Below are 21063 nucleotides of genomic sequence, written 5' to 3'. Positions count from 1 at the left end.
AACTAGTGACCTCGCCAGGGCCTGGGCGCTCATACAGAACTAGTGACCTCGCCTGGGCACTCATACAGAACTAGTGACCTCGCCAGGGCCTGGGCGCTCATACAGAACTAGTGACCTCGCCAGGGCCTGGGCGCTCATACAGAACTAGTGACCTCGCCAGGGCCTGGGCGCTCATACAGAACTAGTGACCTCGCCAGGGACACCCTATTGACAGAGATGGTCACAAGACGTACAGTGCGTATAGCCCAGAGGTCCGCCTGGAGCATTGCGTTGGTTATTCATTGCTACTTACCACATTGCTTATTTTTGCAGTGGTTTCTCACATCTGCATATACCAGGGTGTGACTGGTATAGTCTCCTAGGATTTTTATTAAATCTCATGTTTAGCATTTGTAGAATAAGAGGCATCATGTTTACTTGTTTGACTAAACCAGTGGTTCTTAACCTCTGTCCTCAGGACCCCCCAACAGTGCACATTTTCCAAGTCACCCGTCAGGTGCACTCATTACTCACTGACACATTTTAAAAGTTCACAGGTGGAGCTAATTATTTCACATGTAATTCTGTGTGGACTGGAAGTTCTGGGCACAGACCTACGTAGAACAAGCAGTAGGAGGGCACGGTCTATGTGCGCCCACTCACTGCCCAGCCATGCAAATATGAATCTACCTGATGTATACTGGCCGCCTGTCCTGTGTAACCTTGCTGCATATATATCTCTTTCTCTAATGTATATATGAGTGTGTATGTCAGGCGTCAGAGTGGCCATGTTAGGGACCTGTGCCCAGGTCTCCTGGGGGACAGGGAATAGGAAGCCGACTGCACTGTGACCGCACAATTACCTGGGTGGTGACCACAATGTGACAGCAGCTCTGCAGGGTCCGTGCGTGGGAAGCTAGGTTCTTTCATACAGCACACGACATTGAGGAGTCGGGATGAGAACCGGATCCAACACATTGTCTCCTTGGGAGGGATTTATACAGTAAAACATGACCCTGTGATCATTGTCCTCTGCAGTCAGCATACAGACATCATTAACTCTTGTGTTACTAGGAGCACCTACATGCACTTCCCTTCTATGTACAGTAAACTCTGCATCTAGACAGTATCTTTAAATGATAGTAGAATTTGTTGTATTGGGCCTCATCAGTGCAAGGTGTATACTGTTCCTGCCTTATTGGGCCTCATCAGTGCCAGGTTTGCATCGCTGGTTATCACAGTTCAGGACTTGAAGGGATCAAATAAAACTTGGTTGCATTTAATGAAGCTCAGAAGCTAAACGGCCGAGCTTCACTGTCCCTATTTTAACCCCTTAGACTCCGATCAATGATCCATCTAGGTGTCCGACTTGTATAGTTATAAAGCCATTCATACATAAAGTGAATGGGGGGGAAGGAGACCCCCCAACCATGAAACCATTGTGGGTGAATTAGTGAATTTAGGAGCCGTTAACGCAGGAATCGGTAGACTCTTTAAGACCTAAGAACCCAGCCTGTCGGCATATCCTTTTATTTTTGTTGCGTCGGCTGCCTGGCCCCTGGGGTTGGTGCGTCTCTGCAGCTATGTAGACCTGGGGCGGTATATCCTAGCTGTATTTGCTGGGGAAGACAGAGCAGGTTGCATGCTCTGCAGGGTGTACCCCAATGACGACGGCGTCTTAGGAAAGAGTCTAATATTACTGCCAGAGGCGATGATGAACATGAGCAATGAGGGTTATCAGTGTGCCGACGCCGTCAGCCTTCCAGGGTTCATCCACTCATAACCTGCCAATACTACACAGGGCAATTTATCAACCTGTTCCAGCGGCAGCTGAGAATTTATTACCCAGAATTTGCTATTGACTTGTGGCGCCTCTCCCTGGGACTACGGTAGTGTATGTGCCCCCCCCCCCCCCACCACACACACACACACACACACAGTCCAGCTACATGTATGACCAATCACCGTGTAGACTGCAGATCCCCTGCGGTGTCTGCCCTTGCTCCCAACCAGCTTGGCATAGTGTATGGGTTGGCACCAAGCAGCAAAGGAACCCGGCAGTGATTTCTTGTGTCGTAGTCAAAGTAGAAATTGAAATTGATTAACCCAAAAGTGCCTAATTACAGACAGATTCATCATGATCTCCTGACAAGCATCCTGTGATGGCTGCGCTGCAGCAGGGTCCTGCTAGCGCCTGGGCTTAATGAGAAATGGATTACTGCCAGACACTGTACAAGGTCTGACGATTGATTGAGGAGCATCTCGGGGCCTTAGAACTTGTTCCTCTGTGCACTGCAGCCCCATGTTCTGCGCACCACACAATCCGATGGTCATTAGCGGTTTGTCTGCAGATTAATCTGGCATCAAAATAGTTACTGCATATCTGGTCTGATTCAGCTTTTTGTTAGCAAAGCAAAAATGCATGCAAATGGGCAAAACCATGCTGCGCTGGAGGTGCGGTGGATGTAACGTGCAGAGAGATTTCTAAATTGCAGTGGAAGAAGAAAGCTGATTACTATCTGTGGGCTTCATGCAAAAGCAGCCAGTATTTACCATTCACAGAAACAATATACATTTATTTACTCCAGTCACAAAATTTCTTGCTTTTTTGATTCAATGAGTCTTGTCCACTTCCCTCATATAGGTATAATAGGCTGCACTGATGCATCTGCTGTCCAGCATTACCCTGTACGTATAACCCAATGGTCCGTGCAGACTTGGATCTCTGTCCTTCATTCTCTGCTTCCCCTTTTCTTCTATACAGGGTCTCCATGTGCTATATAAGGAAATAGCCTTGTCTGCTTCCTGCGCACTTGTGGCCACCCGGACTAGGGAGGCCAATCCCAGGCCATTTTTTTCAATCCCGGGATTCAGGATTGAAAAACGGTCAATCCCGGGATCGGCCTCCTGATAGCCCAATGATTAATAAATTACCTCCTAAGCATAGAGGAAATGTGTGGCGGCATTTGAGGCGAGGTGACTCAGTGGGCCGGGGAGGAGGCGGGTAACACTGTGTCCGGGCAGAAGCGGTGGCGTGGGAATCAGTGTGTGGCTGGGCAGCGTGATGTGATCACTCCTATCACGCTGCGCAACCACCCAACCTTGTTGCCAGGCATCACAGCGTGATGTTAGAGGTCACGCTGCGCAACCACACAGTGTTCAAACACCACCGCATCTGCCCAGTCTTTAAGTTAACCGCCCCCTCCCCAGCCCGCTCAGTGCTACAATGAGAAGGGGATCAAATGCGCATGTGCATTTCGATCCCGTAATCCCGGGATTGGAGCCTCCAATCCCGGGATTCAAATCCTGGCCAAAAATGCCCTAAATCTCGGGATCGGCATCCCTAACCCATACTCTATCAGCCGGCAGCCATAATGTCCTGATTGCATCCTGTCTCCCATGTGCTTCGGATGTCCCTGCTTTTCTATCCTGGCTGCCCGTGCACTCCAGAGCGAATGGCTGGGGATGGGCTTTGAAAGCCTCTTGCATGATGCATCCTCCAGAATGACTGACTGATCTTTCAGTGTGTGGGTGGTTTGATGGGCGCAGATCACAGGGCTGACAAATTTCAGGTAATCATGTGTAATCCGCCTCTATTTCCCCAAGTGTCCTTCCTTGCTCTTAAGCACAGAATTGCTGTCACGCGGAGAGAGAGGTGGGCGCTGCAAGTCTTCTGTCCAAGTCACTCTATCCTCGGGCTGGCGGTGGTGTATGCTCGCTAGTCTTCCAGCCTTCTGCAATGTGAGAGGCTGGGTGCAAGGGGGACGCTGCATTTCTGTTCTCTCCTGTCACTATACAATAATGACGTTTCAGCGGGTGAGGTAAACAATCCCCAACCAGGTGACGCTGCTCACCAGAGACGCTGCATTTGGTTCTGGGACCCTGTCTGACAATAGAAATGATTTATAGGACCCCATGAAGTTACCGCAGAATGGCCAGCACACGTGCCCCAGCAGATTGTGCATGCTCCACGCGGCGGAGGCAAGAAAACGAAGCGACCACTTAATTTCTTACATATCACAGATTTGAGCTCCATTCTGATCCTCTGACCCTGAATGTGTTTTTAAATACATGAAAATGTATATTCTTGTGTAGGCTTTGAAGGTGAAAGGGAGAGGCAGAGGGTGACTGGTGAGACAGAGGGTCATTAGGAAAACGGTGGGTGACAGGAAGGCAGAGATGGACTGGGAGAGGGTGAAAACAGGATGATGTGCAGGCAGTGAGTGGCAGAGGCAGACGGTGGCAGGAGAAGGCAGTGGGTGACTATCAGCTTGTGTGAAGGGGTAGGTGGTAGGTGGTGGGTGATGGGGAGAGGCATAGCTTGGCACCACACACCTGTTGTACATACTCCAGGATCCAGCTGCCTATGAGCAGGACTCTCTCTAAAGGTGTCTCTCCCGGACCGTCCGTTCTGTACAATGAGATGCGCGCTCCCGCGCATCTCATCGTACGGTACAAAAAGTATGTGCTGCACATACTTTTTGTACTAGCTTTACATCGAATCGCATGCACAAGGCATGCGATGTGTACTAATTAAGTGCGGAATGGATAGTGTATGGGCACCTTTAGCCTGACCTGCAGTTGCAGGTGAGTTGTCATAATCGGGTGTGATAGTATCACACAGCCCCATGCTCTCAGCCATGGCATAGGCTAGATGGGGCTGGTGCCGGCTCCGTGCAGGGACCTGCTCTTCCTTCGGGTGATGCCGGCTTCTCATATGGTCTTGGCTTGAGAAATGGTCGACGTGGACAAGGTCAACGCAGCAATAGTCAGCACATGAAAAGGTTTTTCATGTTTTTTTGTGTTGATTTGTAGATTTCAGCACACGGACCCCCAATAGTGTGCTCGCCATGCGTCGGGCTGGGTGACTTGCCACGCTCGCCATGCGTCGGGCTGGGTGACTTGCCGTGCGTCGGGCTGGGTGACTTGCTGCGCTCGCTGTGCGTCGGGCTGGGTGAGTTGCCTCAATCGGCGTGCGTAGGGCTGGGTGACTTGCTGTGCTCGGCATGTGTCGGGATGGTTGCACGTGTTACCATTCCCAGTTAGAGGTCATCTAAATGGACGAGCATGATAAAGTTATAAAAAGGAAGTTAAAAAAAAACCCATAGTTTGACCTTTTCATGTGTGGACCATATGGTGTTGACCTGTGGACCGAATACCTGCTCTGCTCCTGTGACTCTCCTATTGGGCTCTAAAGTATTATTTTAGCTGGAAGTTCTTCTGTGATTGTCACCTGAGCATTGTGACAGAGGTGGAGCGATATACGGCTGCGCAGAGACCCGGAGAGGTTGCGTTAATATCAGTACTGGTGGGAGACGGGGCCGCGGCTCCTGCACAAACCGCCTCAAATCCTACCACTTAATTGTGATAGAAGCGGGGCCATATTTGCATTTATGTGATCCCTGGTGCGGCTGCCTGTGTTTGCCGGCTCCCAGATGTCTTCTGAATCTTATCTGCAAGTGCTGCTGGATTGGTCCCCAAGCAGCAGTAACCGGCGCAGCAGCGGAGGATGAAGCTGTAACATTTATGCTCAGTTGGAATGGAATGTACTCCGGTTCTTATTGTGTGAGATTGGGCATTGGCAGAGGGACTCGTAATCTTTAACCCCTTCCTGACACAGCATGTTTTTGCCTTCCTGACGAGCCCTTTTTTTCAAATCTGACATGTATCACTTAAGTGGGGATAACTTTTTTTTGCTTTTACTTATCCCAGTGATTTTGAGATTTTTTTTTCGTGACACATTGTACTTCAAGTTAGTGGTAAATTTTCGTCGATACAGTCTGTGTTTTTTTGTGAAAAATACCAAAATGTCGGAAAAAAATGGAAAATTTAGCAATTTGCAAAATGTTAAATTTTCTGCTTGTGAGACAAATAATCATACCACTCAAAATAGTTAACAACTAACATAGACCATATGTCTACTTTATGTTTCCATCATTATTTCAACTTCCTTTTAATTTTTTTGGACACTAGGAGGCTTACAATATGAATAGCAAATTTTCAAGAAAATGTCAAACACTGATTGATTTTTTTAGGGACCAGTTCAGTTCTGATGTGACTTTGAGGGACTTGTATGTGAGACACCCCCATAAATGATGCCATTTCAAAAACTGCACCCCTCACAGTATTCAAAACAGCATTTTGGAAGTTTGTTAACCCTTTAGGTGTTTCACAGGAATTAAAACAAAGTGTAGGTGAAATTTCAAAATTTCATTTTTTTTGCAGATTTGCAATTTTAATACATTTTTCTAAGGAACACAGTACATTTTACTAGAGAAATGTGACTAAAAATTGATTCCCCCAATTCTTTTGTTTTCATAAATATCCTATATGTGGCCCTAGTGTGCACGTTGACCAAACCACAGGCTTCATAATAGAAGGAGCACCTACTTGATTTTGGAGCCTCCTTTTTATGAGATTATTTTTTAGGCACCATGTAGGTTTCTAGGCACCATAAGATGCTAAAAGTTAGGAACCCCCCCACAAGTGACCCCATTTTGCAAACTACACCCCTCAGGGAATTCATCTAGGGGTATAGTGTACATTTCAAACCCCCAGGGGTTTCACCAATTTTGATACAACTGGGCTGTGCAACTGAAAAATTACATTTTTTACACAAAAATGCAGTTCTGGCTCAAAATTTTTCATTTTCACAAGGAATGAAGGAGACAAAGCACCCCAAAATCTGTGCCCCGATTTCTCCCGAGTACGGCAATGCCTCACATGTGACCAAAAAATACCAGTTGGGTGCATGGCAGGACTCAGAAGGGAAGGAGTGATTTTTGGATTTTGCAGCTCAGATTCTGGTGGAATTTTGGTGGGTGCTATGTCGCATTAGCAAGACCCCCGAAGCACCAATACAGTGGAACCCCCCCACAAGTGACCCCATTTTGCAAACTACACCCCTCAGGGAATTCATCTAGGGGTATAGTGTACATTTCAAACCCCCAGGGGTTTCACCAATTTTGATACAACTGGGCAGTGAAAATGAAAAGTTACATTTTTTTACACAAAAATGCAGTTCTGGCTCAAAATTTTTCATTTTCATAAGGTATGAAGGAGAAAAAGCACCCCAAAATCTGTGCCCCAATTTCTCCCGAGTACGGCAATGCTTCATGTGTGACCAAAAAATGGCAGGACTCAGAAGGGAAGGAGTGATATTTGGATTTTGCAGCTCAGATTCTGGTGGAATTTTGGTGGGTGCTATGTCGCATTAGCAAGACCCCCGAAGCACCAATACAGTGGAACCCCCCCACAAGTGACCCCATTTTGCAAACTACACCCCTCAGGGAATTCATCTAGGGGTATAGTGTACATTTCAAACCCCCAGGGGTTTCACCAATTTTGATACAACTGGGCAGTGAAAATGAAAAGTTACATTTTTTTACACAAAAATGCAGTTCTGGCTCAAAATTTTTCATTTTCATAAGGTATGAAGGAGAAAAAGCACCCCAAAATCTGTGCCCCAATTTCTCCCGAGTACGGCAATGCCTCATATGTGACCAAAAAATACCAGTTGGGTGCATGGCAGGACTCAGAAGGGAAGGAGTGATTTTTGGATTTTGCGGCTCAGATTCTGGTGGAATGAATGGTGGGTGCTATGTGGCATTAGCAAGACCCCCGAAGCACCGTAAAATGATGAACCTAATAATCCATAGATGTGTGGTATATTTTAAAACACTCCTTTATACATAGGCCGGGTTTGTCGGGGCAAGTGTCACACTGGAAAATAGTTTGCTTTCTTATTCCCTTTTTATAGCAAACTTTGCACCTTTTTTGTGTCCTGCCCTTTTTTCCAGTGGAGGGGATTTCATCAGGAAAATGCTGCCCTGGTACAATACGGGGGCCAGTACTAGAAGTACTGGGGCCCTCTGCCTGCTGGTTCCCAAATATTAGGCCCTTTATGACTTCCTCTTGAAAGTGCATAAATGTCCCCCTCTGGCTGGTAGAACGGAATAGCACGTAAGCGTTATACAGTGCCATCTGGATGATATACACGGCCAGCTTCTTGTACCAGATTTTTGTTTTCCGCAGGGCACTGTACGGCTTCAGTACCTGATCTGAAAGATCCACTCCGCCCATGTACCTATTGTAATCCAGGATACAATTAGGTTTTGAGGTGTGGGTACTGGTACCTCGTACAGGGACGGAGGTGGTACTGTCTCCGTGAATTGTTGTCAGTATAAGGACATCCCTCTTGTCCTTATATTTGACCAACAACATATTTTCGGTGCATATTCCCCTGCTTTCACCCCTTCTCATTACTTGGGCAATGTGCGTTTTTGGGAGGCCTCTTTGGTTCTTGCGCACAGTACCGCAAGCTGCTGTACCTCTTGAACCAAGGGCCTTAAACAGGGGGATGCTGGTGTAAAAGTTATCCACATAGAGGTGATAACCTTTATCCAGGAAGGGGTGCACTAAATCCCAGACAATTTTTCCACTAACACCTACGAGGGAGGGGGGGCATTCTGGCGGTTCAATTCTTGAATCCTTCCCTTCATATACCCTAAACCTGTGAGTGTACCCTGAGGTGCTTTCACACAGCTTATACATTTTTATGCCATACCTTGCCCTCTTACTGGGAAGGTACTGGCGGAATTTAACCCTTCCTTTAAAATGTATAAGGGACTCGTCTATGCAAATGAATTTATCTGGGATGTACATCTCTTCAAATTTGGCACTGAAGTGATCAATGACCGGCCTGACTTTGAATAGCCGGTCAAAGGTGGGATCATCTCTGGGTGGGCACTGTGCATTATCGTTGTAATGCAAAAATTTAAGGATTAACTCAAAACGAGTCCAGGTCATGGCCATACGGTAAAGTGGGGTGCTGTACAGAACATCTGTACTCCAATATTGCCTAATTTCTGGCTTTTTTACTATGCCCATATGAAACACCAGACCCCAAAACGTCATCATCTCTACTGCATCTACAGGGGTCCACCTAGCAAATGATGACGTGGGGTTTTGAGCAATAAACTGCTGGGCATATAAATTAGTTTGGTCCACCATTAAATTTATAAAATCATCAGAGAAAAATAATTTGAAAAAGTCAATTTCTCTGAGACCTGCTGAATCAAATTGGATTCCTGGGATGGCCAAAAACTCAGGAACCTGGGGCTCAAAATTGTCTGGTGGTGGGGTCCATACGAGATCAATTATTGGGGGGGGGGGTCTCAGCTGCTCTACGGGGGCGTCTTTGAGGGGGTCCCTCATCACTAGAGGAGGAAGATGAGGTTAAGACGAATCCTTCAAATTCCCCGCTTGCCTCACTGGCTGTGTCAGAGTCAGAGGCAAGCATGGCATATGCCTCCTCCGCTGAATACATTCTTCTGGATGACTGCTGGGATGACATTTGGGATGACATTTGGGATGCCATTTTTATTTTTGTGTTTCTGGTAGTGAAATGTTTCAACACGTGTATAGTGTAGGGGGGGTACAAACTTTATTTCAATGTAGTATGTAGTGTGTAGTGTGTATGTAGTGCAGAAAAAAAAAAAAAAAAGGTCCTGCGCCAAAAATTGAGCACAGATGTTGGTCAGTAACGTCCGTCACTGAACAGCGCTCAAAGGCAACAGGAATTTGATCAAAAAAAAAAAAAATTAAAAAAAGACCCCACAGCACCCTCAAAAAAAAAAAAAAAGGTGATCAGTGATGCGACACTGATTACCAGTGAGGGGCAGCAGGTGCACAACCTTTGGTGCAACTGACAGTGCAACTGGCAGCAACTGACAGGTATACTGTATATAAAAAAAAAAACCTGCAGCCCCAAAAAGGGGGGGTAGCAGACACAAAATATAGCACTCTATCACTATCTCTCTATCTCTCACTATCTATCACTCTATGACACTGCAGCAGCAGCACTGACAGTTATATATAAATAAAAAAAAACCTGCAGCCCCAAAAAGGGGGGGTAGCAGACACAAAATATAGCACTCTCTATCACTATCTCTCTATCTCTCACTATCTATCACTCTATGACACTGCAGCAGCAGCACTGACAGTTATATATATATAAAAAAAAAACCTGCAGCCCCAAAAAGGGGGGGTAGCAGACACAAAATATAGCACTCTCTATCACTATCTCTCTATCTCTCACTATCTATCACTATCTATCACTCTATGACACTGCAGCAGCAGCACTGACAGTTATATATATAAAAAAAAACCCTCCGGCCTAAAAAGGGGGGGTAGCAGACACAAAATATAGCACTCTCTATCTCTCTATCTCTCACTATCTATCACTATCTATCACTCTATGACACTGCAGCAGCAGCAGCACTGACAGTTATATATATAAAAAAAAAACCCTGCAGCCCCAAAAAGGGGGGGTAGCAGACACAAAATATAGCACTCTCTATCACTATCTCTCTATCTCTCACTATCTATCACTATCTATCACTCTATGACACTGCAGCAGCAGCACTGAGTTATATATATAAAAAAAAAACCTGCAGCCCCAAAAAGGGGGGGTAGTAGACACAAAATATAGCACTCTCTATCACTATCTCTCTATCTCTCTCTGTCTCTCTCTATCACACTGCAGCAGCAGCAGGAAGTCACAAGTCAGATCCAGGAAGCATCCAGCACGCTACAAGCAGTGATCAGGTGATCAGGTAAGGTATTTGCAAGGATCAGGTAAGTATTTGCAAGGATCAGGTCAGTATCACGGCAGATAGGCACGGTGACCGCTCTGCACGCAATTCCAGACCGGAATGGCGTCTGCAGCGCAGTCACCGTTAGTTTAAATGTCGCGCCTTGGCTGTGATTGGTCCGTGGGTCCCACGGACCAATCACAGCCTTGGGGGCAGGTGGGGTGAGGTGTCGTCGTCACCGATGACCCCCTCATGCCCCCTGACGCCCGGCGGTGATTGACACCTGTGTTACCGAGCGTCTGATTCGCTGGTAACACAGGAAAACGCTGTGAATGGCTGTTCACACTGAACAGCCAATCACAGCGATCGCCGACGGGGGGGGCGGCATCGCAGCCCCCCCTGGGCATGCAGGGACATGTCTGCTGTCAGGGACAGCAGACATCGTCCCTCTGTCACTGCGTCTCTAGACGCAGTGACACTTTAAAGTCATGACGTACATTTATGCCATGTGTCGGGAAGTACATCCCGACCATGACGTAAATGTACGTCAAATGTCGGGAAGGGGTTAACCCTGTCCAGTAAGGAAAGGTAAAATCAAGGCAGACACCAATCATAGCCCTGTAAATGGGTTAGAAAGGGTAACTAAGAGCTCTACATACTGTATATACTTCTGATATCTTTAAACAACTTGGTGTACATTCGCACGATGGGCTGCCGGCAGGTGGATGTGGCACAGTATATAATAACGGGGGGCAGTGACGTTGCTCTATTGTAGTACAGTAGTCAATATTGTTTCTTTATCTTCTATTTCCTTCTGTGCAGGAGCAGGGCAAAGTTGGTGTCACCTTCAACATTGGGCTAATGGACATCTCCATTCGGGAAGACAGTACCCCAGTTAATGATGGTAATTACCACGTGGTGAAGTACACTCGAAATGGTGGAAATGCAACTCTGCAAGTGGACAATTGGCCGATCAACGAGTACTACCCCGGAGGTAACCACACTACATTAGTGCTTCCTGTCGCACTGTCCCATGCAGAGATTGGTGATCCTGTCTGGAGTGGGGCAGTTACTGCACATGGAGAATGTTCTGTGTTGTCTTCTCTCCTCCAGTGTAGGCTATGGATGTAACCGGCTACTGCAGGGAGACTTCTGGGAGTCTGTTACTGAATGGGAAACCTTGACAGAAGGGGGAAGGCTGGGGGGATTTCCGGGTATCGCCATAATCTGAAAAATAAACACATCAGATATGCTTGTTTAAATAATCCATGACACTGAAGGTGCTACACCATAGAGCAGGTACTAGTGGGGCAGGGAAGGTGCTACACCATAGAGCGGGTACTATTGGGACAGGGAAGGTGTTACACCATAGAGCGGGTACTAGTGGGGCAGGGAAGGTGCTACACCATAGAGCGGGTACTAGTGGGGCAGGGAAGGTGTTACACCATAGAGCGGGTACTAGTGGGGCAAGGAAGGTGTTACACCATAGAGCAGGTACATGTGGAGCAGGGAAGGTGCTACACCATAGAGCGGGTACTAGTGGGACAGGGAAGGTGTTACACCATAGAGCGGGTACTAGTGGGGCAGGGAAGGTGCTACACCATAGAGCGGGTACTAGTGGGGCAAGGAAGGTGTTACACCATAGAGCAGGTACATGTGGAGCAGGGAAGGGGTTCTCTTGTAGCAAGGGGGGTTCTCCTGTAGTAAGCCTTTTGTGTGGCCAACCTATGGTTACAATGTAGAGTTGTGCTGTGGCAATGCTTACCACGTGATAGAGGGACTGTGGTCAAGCTTCTTGTGTGGCAGGCATAGGGTTATGCTGTGGCCAGGTTTTTTGTGTGGCAGAGTTGAGGTTCCACTGCGTTGTGGTTCTCAGTGTGCCACATCTCAGGGGCTTATTGAGTTTCCATGGGCTCCACTGTTCATTAGAAGACCACAAGTGGAGGTTGAGTAGAATGGGCCAGGAAGGTGGCTGGGCATAGAGTGCGGGAAGTGTGTTAACATCAAAGCTGACAGTTATCCATAGCGATACATAGAGCTGGATCCGTCTGTGGCCATAAACACAGGAGAACTCCCAACCACAATGTTCTCGACAGATGATGGGCAGAGAACAGATGGAAAATACCACAGCAACTGGCAATAATCGGATCACTGCCACCGCTCTGTGTGCGACCAATCGCTAGTGTGGCATTAGTACATACCACCTCACCTGCGACCAATGTGTGATATGTTATGTTACAAAGCTTTTTCTTATCGTTATTCCTTAGCTGCTCATTGCAGGGTATATAAAGTAATGTTGCAGTGATCTGCTGTGTGGCATGACTGGCATTCCCTACTGGTGTGTACCAGCACCTGGCACAAGGGTATCAGTCATTACTGCCGACGTAACAATGATTTGTGTCACTAACTACTATTCCCTGAAGGGAAGAATGACGCTCCCAGTAATGCGGGACTGGTCCTCCGTTGCAATTGGGTATATCCATAGTACTGACTATTATTGGGTATCAAGCAAGGAAACCACAACCAATCAGGAGCCTCTGGGCAATGGAAGCGATATAGCTAGTATGTGATTGGGGGGAGCTGACGCCTCCTGGTATAACACAAGCCAGACTCTTACACTGGTTGGGACACGTGTTCTCTCTGGAGGGATATTGAACATGCGGCAACATCAAGTTTATTTTATTTATGTTTTTATGTCCTTTTATTAATTATAGGGCAGTTTTATTCTGTGAGCTATGTAATTGAGGTCTGGGTTATCATTGTGCTTTGTCCGCTATATAATAGATCACCGATAAGCCATAGAAGCATAATCCTGTCCACCCCTTCCCATTACGGAGGGCAGATGCCATCTTCCGCATCTGTGGCACTGGATGTGAGATCCCGCCAATCACTCTGCCTAGCTGTCAGTCAATGGCAGCCTGTGTGGACACATGAAAATGTGGACATGAGTTTTCCACATGCTTTTGTGTTGACATGAACCCCCAATTAGCGTAGCATGGCTATTGCCCGAGCTCCGATGCGGTCGGCATCAGCAAGTGTGCATGTGCGTGCCGGCAACAGGTCGTTCCCCCCATGTTCTCACCTGGTATACACATCGCCTTCAACTAGTGTGTACTGTATGTGCTTGCCAACGTCGTGTTCCTCCCCCCTGATCTTACTAGTGTGTACCCAGCTTTACGTGGCAAATGTAGCGCAGCCGGCCGTATTCACATCACGCACCCCCCAATGATTACTTTCTTCCCAAACTCCCTTCATTTAAAATGAGTAAAAGAATAACTTTGCAGCACTTACTGTGTACTCTCATTACTGCCTCCCGTCCTGATCTTGTGGATCATTGTTCTCCTGCCTGTGATCTGACAAGCTGAATACAATTACTGCTATCAAAGAGCCTCTTTTCTCCTCTCTGTAAAAGCTTCTCGGAAGCTGATAAGCTTTTTCGGGGCAGACTGTGAACTTCCGAGTAAGCCAGAGATTAAACACTGACACCAGGAGGAGATCACACTACCTGCTGGCAGACTGAGCGAGCGCACCTCCGGGGACACAGTTATTAGAGAACATTGCGGAGCAAAGAGGAAGCTGGAAGGTGGATCTGCAGAGGGTCTCACCGCCCCCCTCCCTGTTAGCACTGTGTTTTTGTATGTGGTGGGAGACTGAGGTGAAGGTCTATACCTTGGGTAGCCAACTGCAGTCTTCGAGAGCTACCAACAGTTAATGTTTTCCAGATCTCCTCACGGAATCGCAAGTGAAGTAATTGGCTCCACCTGTGGATCTTTTAAAATGTGTTGGTAAATAATGAGTGCATCTTTGCAGCAGCTAGGTTGTCTGGAAAATGTGAACTGTTGGTAGCTCTCGAGGACTGGAGTTGGCTACCACTGGTCTATACTGATACCTGTGTATTAGGAGGAGATGGATTAAGAGAGAGAGATGGGGAGGGAGAGGTTGATTATGCTAAGAGGAGAGGTTGGCGCGTTAGGAGGAGATGGAGAGAAGAGGTCAGTGCACTCGGAGGAGGAGAAGTCAGTGCGGTAGGAGGTGTAGAGGAGAGGTCGGTGCATTCGGAGGAGAAGGTGGTGCATTAGAAGGTGGGCGGTACATTAGGAGGAGAAGGAGAAGAGAGGTCACTGCATTTGGAGGAGAGGGCAGCGCGTTAGGAGGTGGAGTAGGAGAGGGTGGTTCTTTTGGAGGAAATGGAGAGGGCGGTGCATTAGGAGGAGGGGAGCAGCGGGTTAGATGGAGAAGGCGGTGCATTAGGTGGAAAGGAGGGGGCGGTGTGTTAGGTGGAGAGGGCGGTGCGTTAGGAGAAGATTGGGGTTCTGTGCATTAGAAGGTGATGGAGAGAAAGAGTGTGCTGGATTAGGAGGAGATGGAGGGGAGAGAGCTGTGCATTTGGAGGAGATGGAGGGGAGAGCTATGCATCAGAAGGAGATGAAGGGGCTGTGCATTAGGAGGAGACGGAGGGCGAAAGCTGTGCATTATGCTGTGTTGGTAGAGGTGTGTGTATTAGGAGGTGGTGGTTAGAGGGGAAAGTGTGCTGTATTAGAAAGATATGGTGGGGGGGGGGCTGTGCATGAGAAGGAGATGGGGGGGGGGGTGGCCTCTGCATTATGGCTGTGTTGGTAGAGGTCTCTGAATTGGGAGGGGGGAGAGAGAGAGAGCGGTCTTGCTTTAGAACGGTCTGTATACTTTGATGTTGCTGGTAAGAGTCTGATCACTTGAAAGAGAGTTCATACAGAGAGATGATGGCTGATCACTCCCACATGAAGCCATGGGGGCAGCGTAAAGGATGGGACCACCTGCACAGTACATTGAAAACCCTGCGGAATCTATGATAATTGTCATAATTTGCAGTGAATCAATCAGCACTTTGAACAAAAGCAGCAGATGGATCTCAGTGGGCCCCGGGATTGCTGATCAGTCCTGCTGGGGAAGTGACAGAAGTCAGGAGAATTCTTTGTCCATGCGCTATTGATACTAAATCGTCCTTGTGCTCTGTCGGCTGCAATATGTTCAGTAGACTCCAGGAGCGGTTTAGTCTGTGGCGACATATTTGTAGCATCTCATCTGTGTCCTCAGACGTGTGCAGCTCTTTCAGTATGACACAACCAGCCGCCTCTATATAGCTGTATATAGCAAGGGATGTGCAGCTCCATCAGTACCGGCACAACCAGCCACCTCCTGGGTGTGGTATATGATCCCGACAGTCAAGATCCCGACAGTCATTAGCCCACATCCATATGTGCCCACCAAAGCAGCAAGGGATGTGCAGCTCCATCAGTACCAGCGCAACCAGCCGCCTCTATATAGCTATAATATACATCCATATGTGCCCACCAAAGCAGTAAGGGATGTGCAGCTCCATCAGTACCAGCACAACCAGCCACCTCCTATATAGCTGTAATATACATCCATATGTGCACCACCGCCACAGCAAGGGATGTGCAGCTCCATCCGTACCAGCACAACCAGCCACCTCTATATAGCTGTAATATACATCCATATGTGCCCACCAAAGCAGTAAGGGATGTGCAGCTCCATCCATACCAGCCACCTCCTATATAGCTATAATATACATCCATATGTGCCCACCAAAGCAGTAAGGGATGTGCAGCTCCATCCGTACCAGCACAACCAGCCACCTCTATATAGCTATAATATACATCCATATGTGCCCACCAAAGCAGTAAGGGATGTGCAGCTCCATCCGTACCAGCACAACCAGCCACCTCTATATAGCTGTAATATACATCCATATGTGCCCACCAAAGCAGCAAGGGATGTGCAGCTCCATCAGTACCAGCGCAACCAGCCGCCTCTATATAGCTATAATATACATCCATATGTGCACCACCGCCACAGCAAGGGATGTGCAGCTCCATCCGTACCAGCACAACCAGCCACCTCTATATAGCTGTAATATACATCCATATGTGCCCACCAAAGCAGTAAGGGATGTGCAGCTCCATCAGTACCAGCGCAACCCGCCGCCTCTTTATAGCTATAATATACATCCATATGTGCACCACCGCCACAGCAAGGGATGTGCAGCTCCATCCGTACCAGCACAACCAGCCACCTCCTATATAGCTGTAATATACATCCATATGTGCACCAGCAAAGCAATGTAACATTTAATGCATCATAAGTAACCGGGATACATGTTTATAAAATGTGTTATATTAAGCAGTTAATGTGCTCAGAGAAATAATTCTAACACTGGCATCCCGTCAGTATCATCCGTTTACACTTACACAGTATCCGGATGATAGGTAAACGGTCAATACTACAACACCATATGGTCAACATTGACAAAGTAGACACAATGAAAAAGTCCACATGAGTTTCATGTTTTTCTTTTGTTGGAATTTTTCCATTTGTTACGGTCCACATGGATCACGACTGGTAACTGTTATGTTCCCAAAGCCTGCGCTACACTAATTGGTCAATGTCTGAACCTGTCAACATGGACCGCCAAACTAAAAAAAAAAAAAACTCCTGTCACCCTTTTGCTTGTGTCTTATCTTCTTTTTTTTTTTCTTTTATCATGGGACCGACAGACTGTCGACCCTTTGATCCACGACACCATGCAGAGAACTGATCTGGCTGGGGGCAGTGGCACACTATAGAGATCTGGCAGGGACCAATCTCTAGGAGTAGGGATTTATGTGCACACTTAACCCTTCCTGGTGCATTTCCTTGGGCCAGTTCTATCTGTATGTGTTCGGTCCAGACATTTCCCACCACGGTGACACAGAGCCTCTGCCAGTAGATGGACGCTGGGCTCTTACTTACATCCCGTGTAAGTGACTTTGACAGGTGCTGCATCCCTTGTCACAGCAGCGGGTTCTGTGTGTATTTTCCTGGTGGAGCGGAGCAGCAGAGCGCCCCCCCCCCCCTCCCTATTCCTCAAGCTGCGAGTTAGAAATTACACTTGTCTTTTTCAGGCCAGAAAGGGGGATGAGGAAGTCCCTGGAGACTACACCTGATTGGTCAAATTAATGCTGTTATCTTGAATTAAACTGGAGACCTTGGAACGGGGATAAGTGCTGGATGGCAAACAGGACAGAACGTTATGTTTTGCTCATACAGGGAACAATTAGTGAATGCAGCTACTGTGTCTGCTACGCCAAATGCTAAGGTCAATATGACATTCTTACATCCATGCATCATTATGGTACATGTAAGACCATCTCAAGCTACTAAATACAATTATGGTTGTTCCAGCAATGACCCCCAAAGCTTTGGACCTGTTTTCAGCCACATACTTTCTAAAGGTAGTATGGTGCCATAGTAGTTAGCATTATTGCATTATGCATTCAATAGCAGACCAGGGTCTTATCTGTGCAGCGTTTGTATGTGTGGGGTTATTATTTATTAACCGTTTCTTATCTAGCGCAGCATATTCCATTGCACTTTACAAAAGGAGACCGTGATGCCACAAACAGGGTATTCACAGACAGTCAAAGGTATGAGGGCCCTGCTCACAAGCTTACAATCTATAACCCTACTGGTAGGCTGGCTGCTTGTATACAGTACAGTGTGTGCTATACTGTATGTGCATGTGATAGGGAATATAGAGCGTAAGCACCACTGGGGCAGGGGCTGATGTGACTGATGCGCTCTCTGTAATGTGTGTAAATGTGATAGGGAATATAGGCCCTTATTCAGATCTGACCGCAGTACAAATTTGTTCTCAAAATGGTCAAAACCATGTGCACTGCAGGTGGGCCAGATGCGCAGAGTTAAATTTGGGTGGGGTGTGTTGAAACCGAAATCTAAATTGCAGTGTAAAAATAATGCAGCCAATATTTACCCTGCACAGAAGCAAAATAACTCACACAAATCTAACTCTCTCTGCACGTGTTGCATCTGCCCCACCTGCAGTGCACATGGTTTTGCCCATTTTGAGAACAAATTTGTTCTGCCATCAGATCTGAATAGGGGCCATAGAGTGTAAGCAGCACTGGTGCAGGAGCTGATGTGATGGATACGCTCTCTGTAATGTCTGTGTACATGTGATCGGGAATATAGAGTGTAAGCACCACTGGTGCAGGAGCTGATGTGATGGATACGCTCTCTGTAATGTCTGTGTACATGTGATCGGGAATATAGAGTGTAAGCACCACTGGTGCAGGAGCTGATGTGATGGATACGCTCTCTGTAATGTCTGTGTACATGTGATCGGGAATATAGAGTGTAAGCACCACTGGTGCAGGAGCTGATGTGATGGATACGCTCTCTGTAATGTCTGTGTACATGTGATCGGGAATATAGAGTGTAAGCACCACTGGTGCAGGAGCTGATGTGATGGATACGCTCTCTGTAATGTCTGTGTACATGTGATCGGGAATATAGAGTGTAAGCACCACTGGTGCAGGAGCTGATGTGATGGATACGCTCTCTGTAATGTCTGTGTACATGTGATCGGGAATATAGAGTGTAAGCACCACTGGTGCAGGAGCTGATGTGATGGATACGCTCTCTGTAATGTCTGTGTACATGTGATCGGGAATATAGAGTGTAAGCTCCACTGGTGCAGGAGCTGATGTGACTGATCTGTGCTCTGTAATGTGTGTGTGTGTGTGTGTGTGTGTGTGTGTGTGATAGGGAATATAGAGTGTAAGCAACACTGGAAGCAAGATAGTAATAACAGCGCATTCTCTGTATAATGCTGAGTGGGCCTGCGCGTGTACTATATAATACTGTATATACACTATAATGTGACTAGCGTAATTGGATACATTATTTCCTCGCCTTTATACTGCCATCAATATTTCAGGTTTGGGCCGTCTCAATCCTTCACCTCTGAAGCCCGATGACCATTAGAAATGCAGGGCCGGCTATGCTAACCCTTAATATCGCTAACCCTTAATATCGCTGTTTTTTAAACCTTAAGGGAACACAGAGCTACACCAAAAACCGAAACTGTCCTATAAACTACCCCGGAACCCAGACGATGGGCAGCAAGACAAAGGTAACTAACCCGGCTGCATGTCTCCCTCCCCTGCATGCGCATGCCATGGGCCGCGCTCTCCGAGGGCCCCGAAGTACAAATCACACGCGTTAATGGGACTGAGAGTAAAATATGTCATCAGTAATAATCATAAAACTTCCATTTACTGACTTTCCAAATGGAAAATAACTTATCACCTCTAATCCAGAGTGTAAATGCTGATTATAGGAACCTTTTATTAAACCATTTTCAACCGAGATGCTTTTAATGAATAACTACTCTATAAATCCGCTAAACGGGCTCATAACCCACTATTGAGTTAATGAGGTAAAACTGCCATTTATGGTGTTTAATTATGCAAACGATTAAAGCTTTGGGATGCAAAAACTTGCTTATGAAAGAAGCGATCTCCGTGGATTAATCCGAGGCGCTGCCAGCCAATCACAGACTGAGTTTGAGCCTGTGTGATGTCCCTTTAACATGTACGCCTAGGGCACGATTAGGTGTTACGCTGCACGTGCATGAGCCCTTCTGCTGTCTGTGCTCCATCGATTGCTGATGTTTTATGGTGCCTGATGCATGATCCGTCAGACTGGGTCCTTCATTCACAAAGTCGCTGTGCAGACGCTGCATTCTCCATTTGTGTCGTGCTGAATTATTTATGTGTGTTATTTTTAGTGTTTCTTGCGAGAGGCTTTTGGCTAATATGCCACGTTAATGTCTCAGGTTATAGAGCTGTCCTCTGGTTCTGTCCGTCTGTCTCTGGCCTGAGCGGTCACACCTTTTTCAGATAGATCAGCTGAAGACCTGGAGATGGCAACTGTCTGGTCTTAGACCATGTTACAAATGCAGTAGGCTGAGGAAATGCTCAGTTATATCTATCTAATGCCCAAGACAGCCGTGAACCTGATAACGCAGCGTCTCAGGGAACGTTTGTGGTTTCTTCCAGAGCACTTTGCATGAGCTTGCAGAGGAAAGAACTGGCTCTGACTTAATATTCTTCCCCGAGTCACAGTTTTCTGCCTAGAACCCTAAATGTGTACAGATGTGCCCATGTACAGCTTCACTTGCTCGAGGCTGAGCGTCCAAGTCTTCCCGAGCGTCACATGGCAAATAGACACCATGTATATGGAGACACATCTGTATGTAAAGCAAGAATCGTCCAATGCAAAACAATTTTGCACTAAATTTCGGTCCGCTGTGAACTGTGACTCTGAACAATGTTAAGTACCCGGTCTTAATCCAGTATCCTATTAACTTGGCGACTTCCACCGCTAAGCTTGCCACGTAAGGGAAGCGCATTGCCTGACTGTCATGTGACCCTTGCCACGACTGCACAGCGCCTTGTCCGTGCTCGCTAATGGCCCCCCCCCCCCCCCCCCCCCCCCAGATAATTTGCTATGCTTAGAAATGGGTGGTGCAGAGGAGTTTGGTATATTCTGTTCCTTACAGTTTTTCCACCTTGTTTCGTTTTTATTAATTGGTCTGTTATGGCTCTGGCTGGACATGGCCGAGTTCCCTGGAGGACTGCTCTAGGTA

General features: G+C 47.1%; 1 protein-coding gene across 20 annotated transcripts in view; it reads left to right on the top strand.

The window, feature by feature from the left end:
* NRXN3 (neurexin 3) overlaps positions 1 to 21063 on the top strand; it is a 289777-nt gene that overhangs the window by 230990 nt on the left and 37724 nt on the right. For 11 of the 20 annotated variants that reach the window (XM_083166942.1, XM_083166929.1, XM_083166930.1 and 8 more), the window contains 2 exons: positions 11397 to 11568; positions 19468 to 19545. In XM_083166942.1, the coding sequence (XP_083023068.1) occupies positions 11397 to 11568; positions 19468 to 19545 (250 nt within the window). The remainder of the gene's footprint in view (positions 1 to 11396; positions 11569 to 19467; positions 19546 to 21063) is intronic. The other 9 variants (XM_083166934.1, XM_083166933.1, XM_083166932.1 and 6 more) reach the window with 1 other exon arrangement.

Source organism: Crinia signifera, chromosome 12 (genome assembly GCF_055691185.1).
Source record: "Crinia signifera chromosome 12, ASM5569118v1, whole genome shotgun sequence".
Lineage (NCBI taxonomy): Eukaryota > Metazoa > Chordata > Amphibia > Anura > Myobatrachidae > Crinia > Crinia signifera.
Note: the sequence above shows the minus strand (reverse complement) of the source record. Positions and strands in the feature narration are given on the sequence as shown.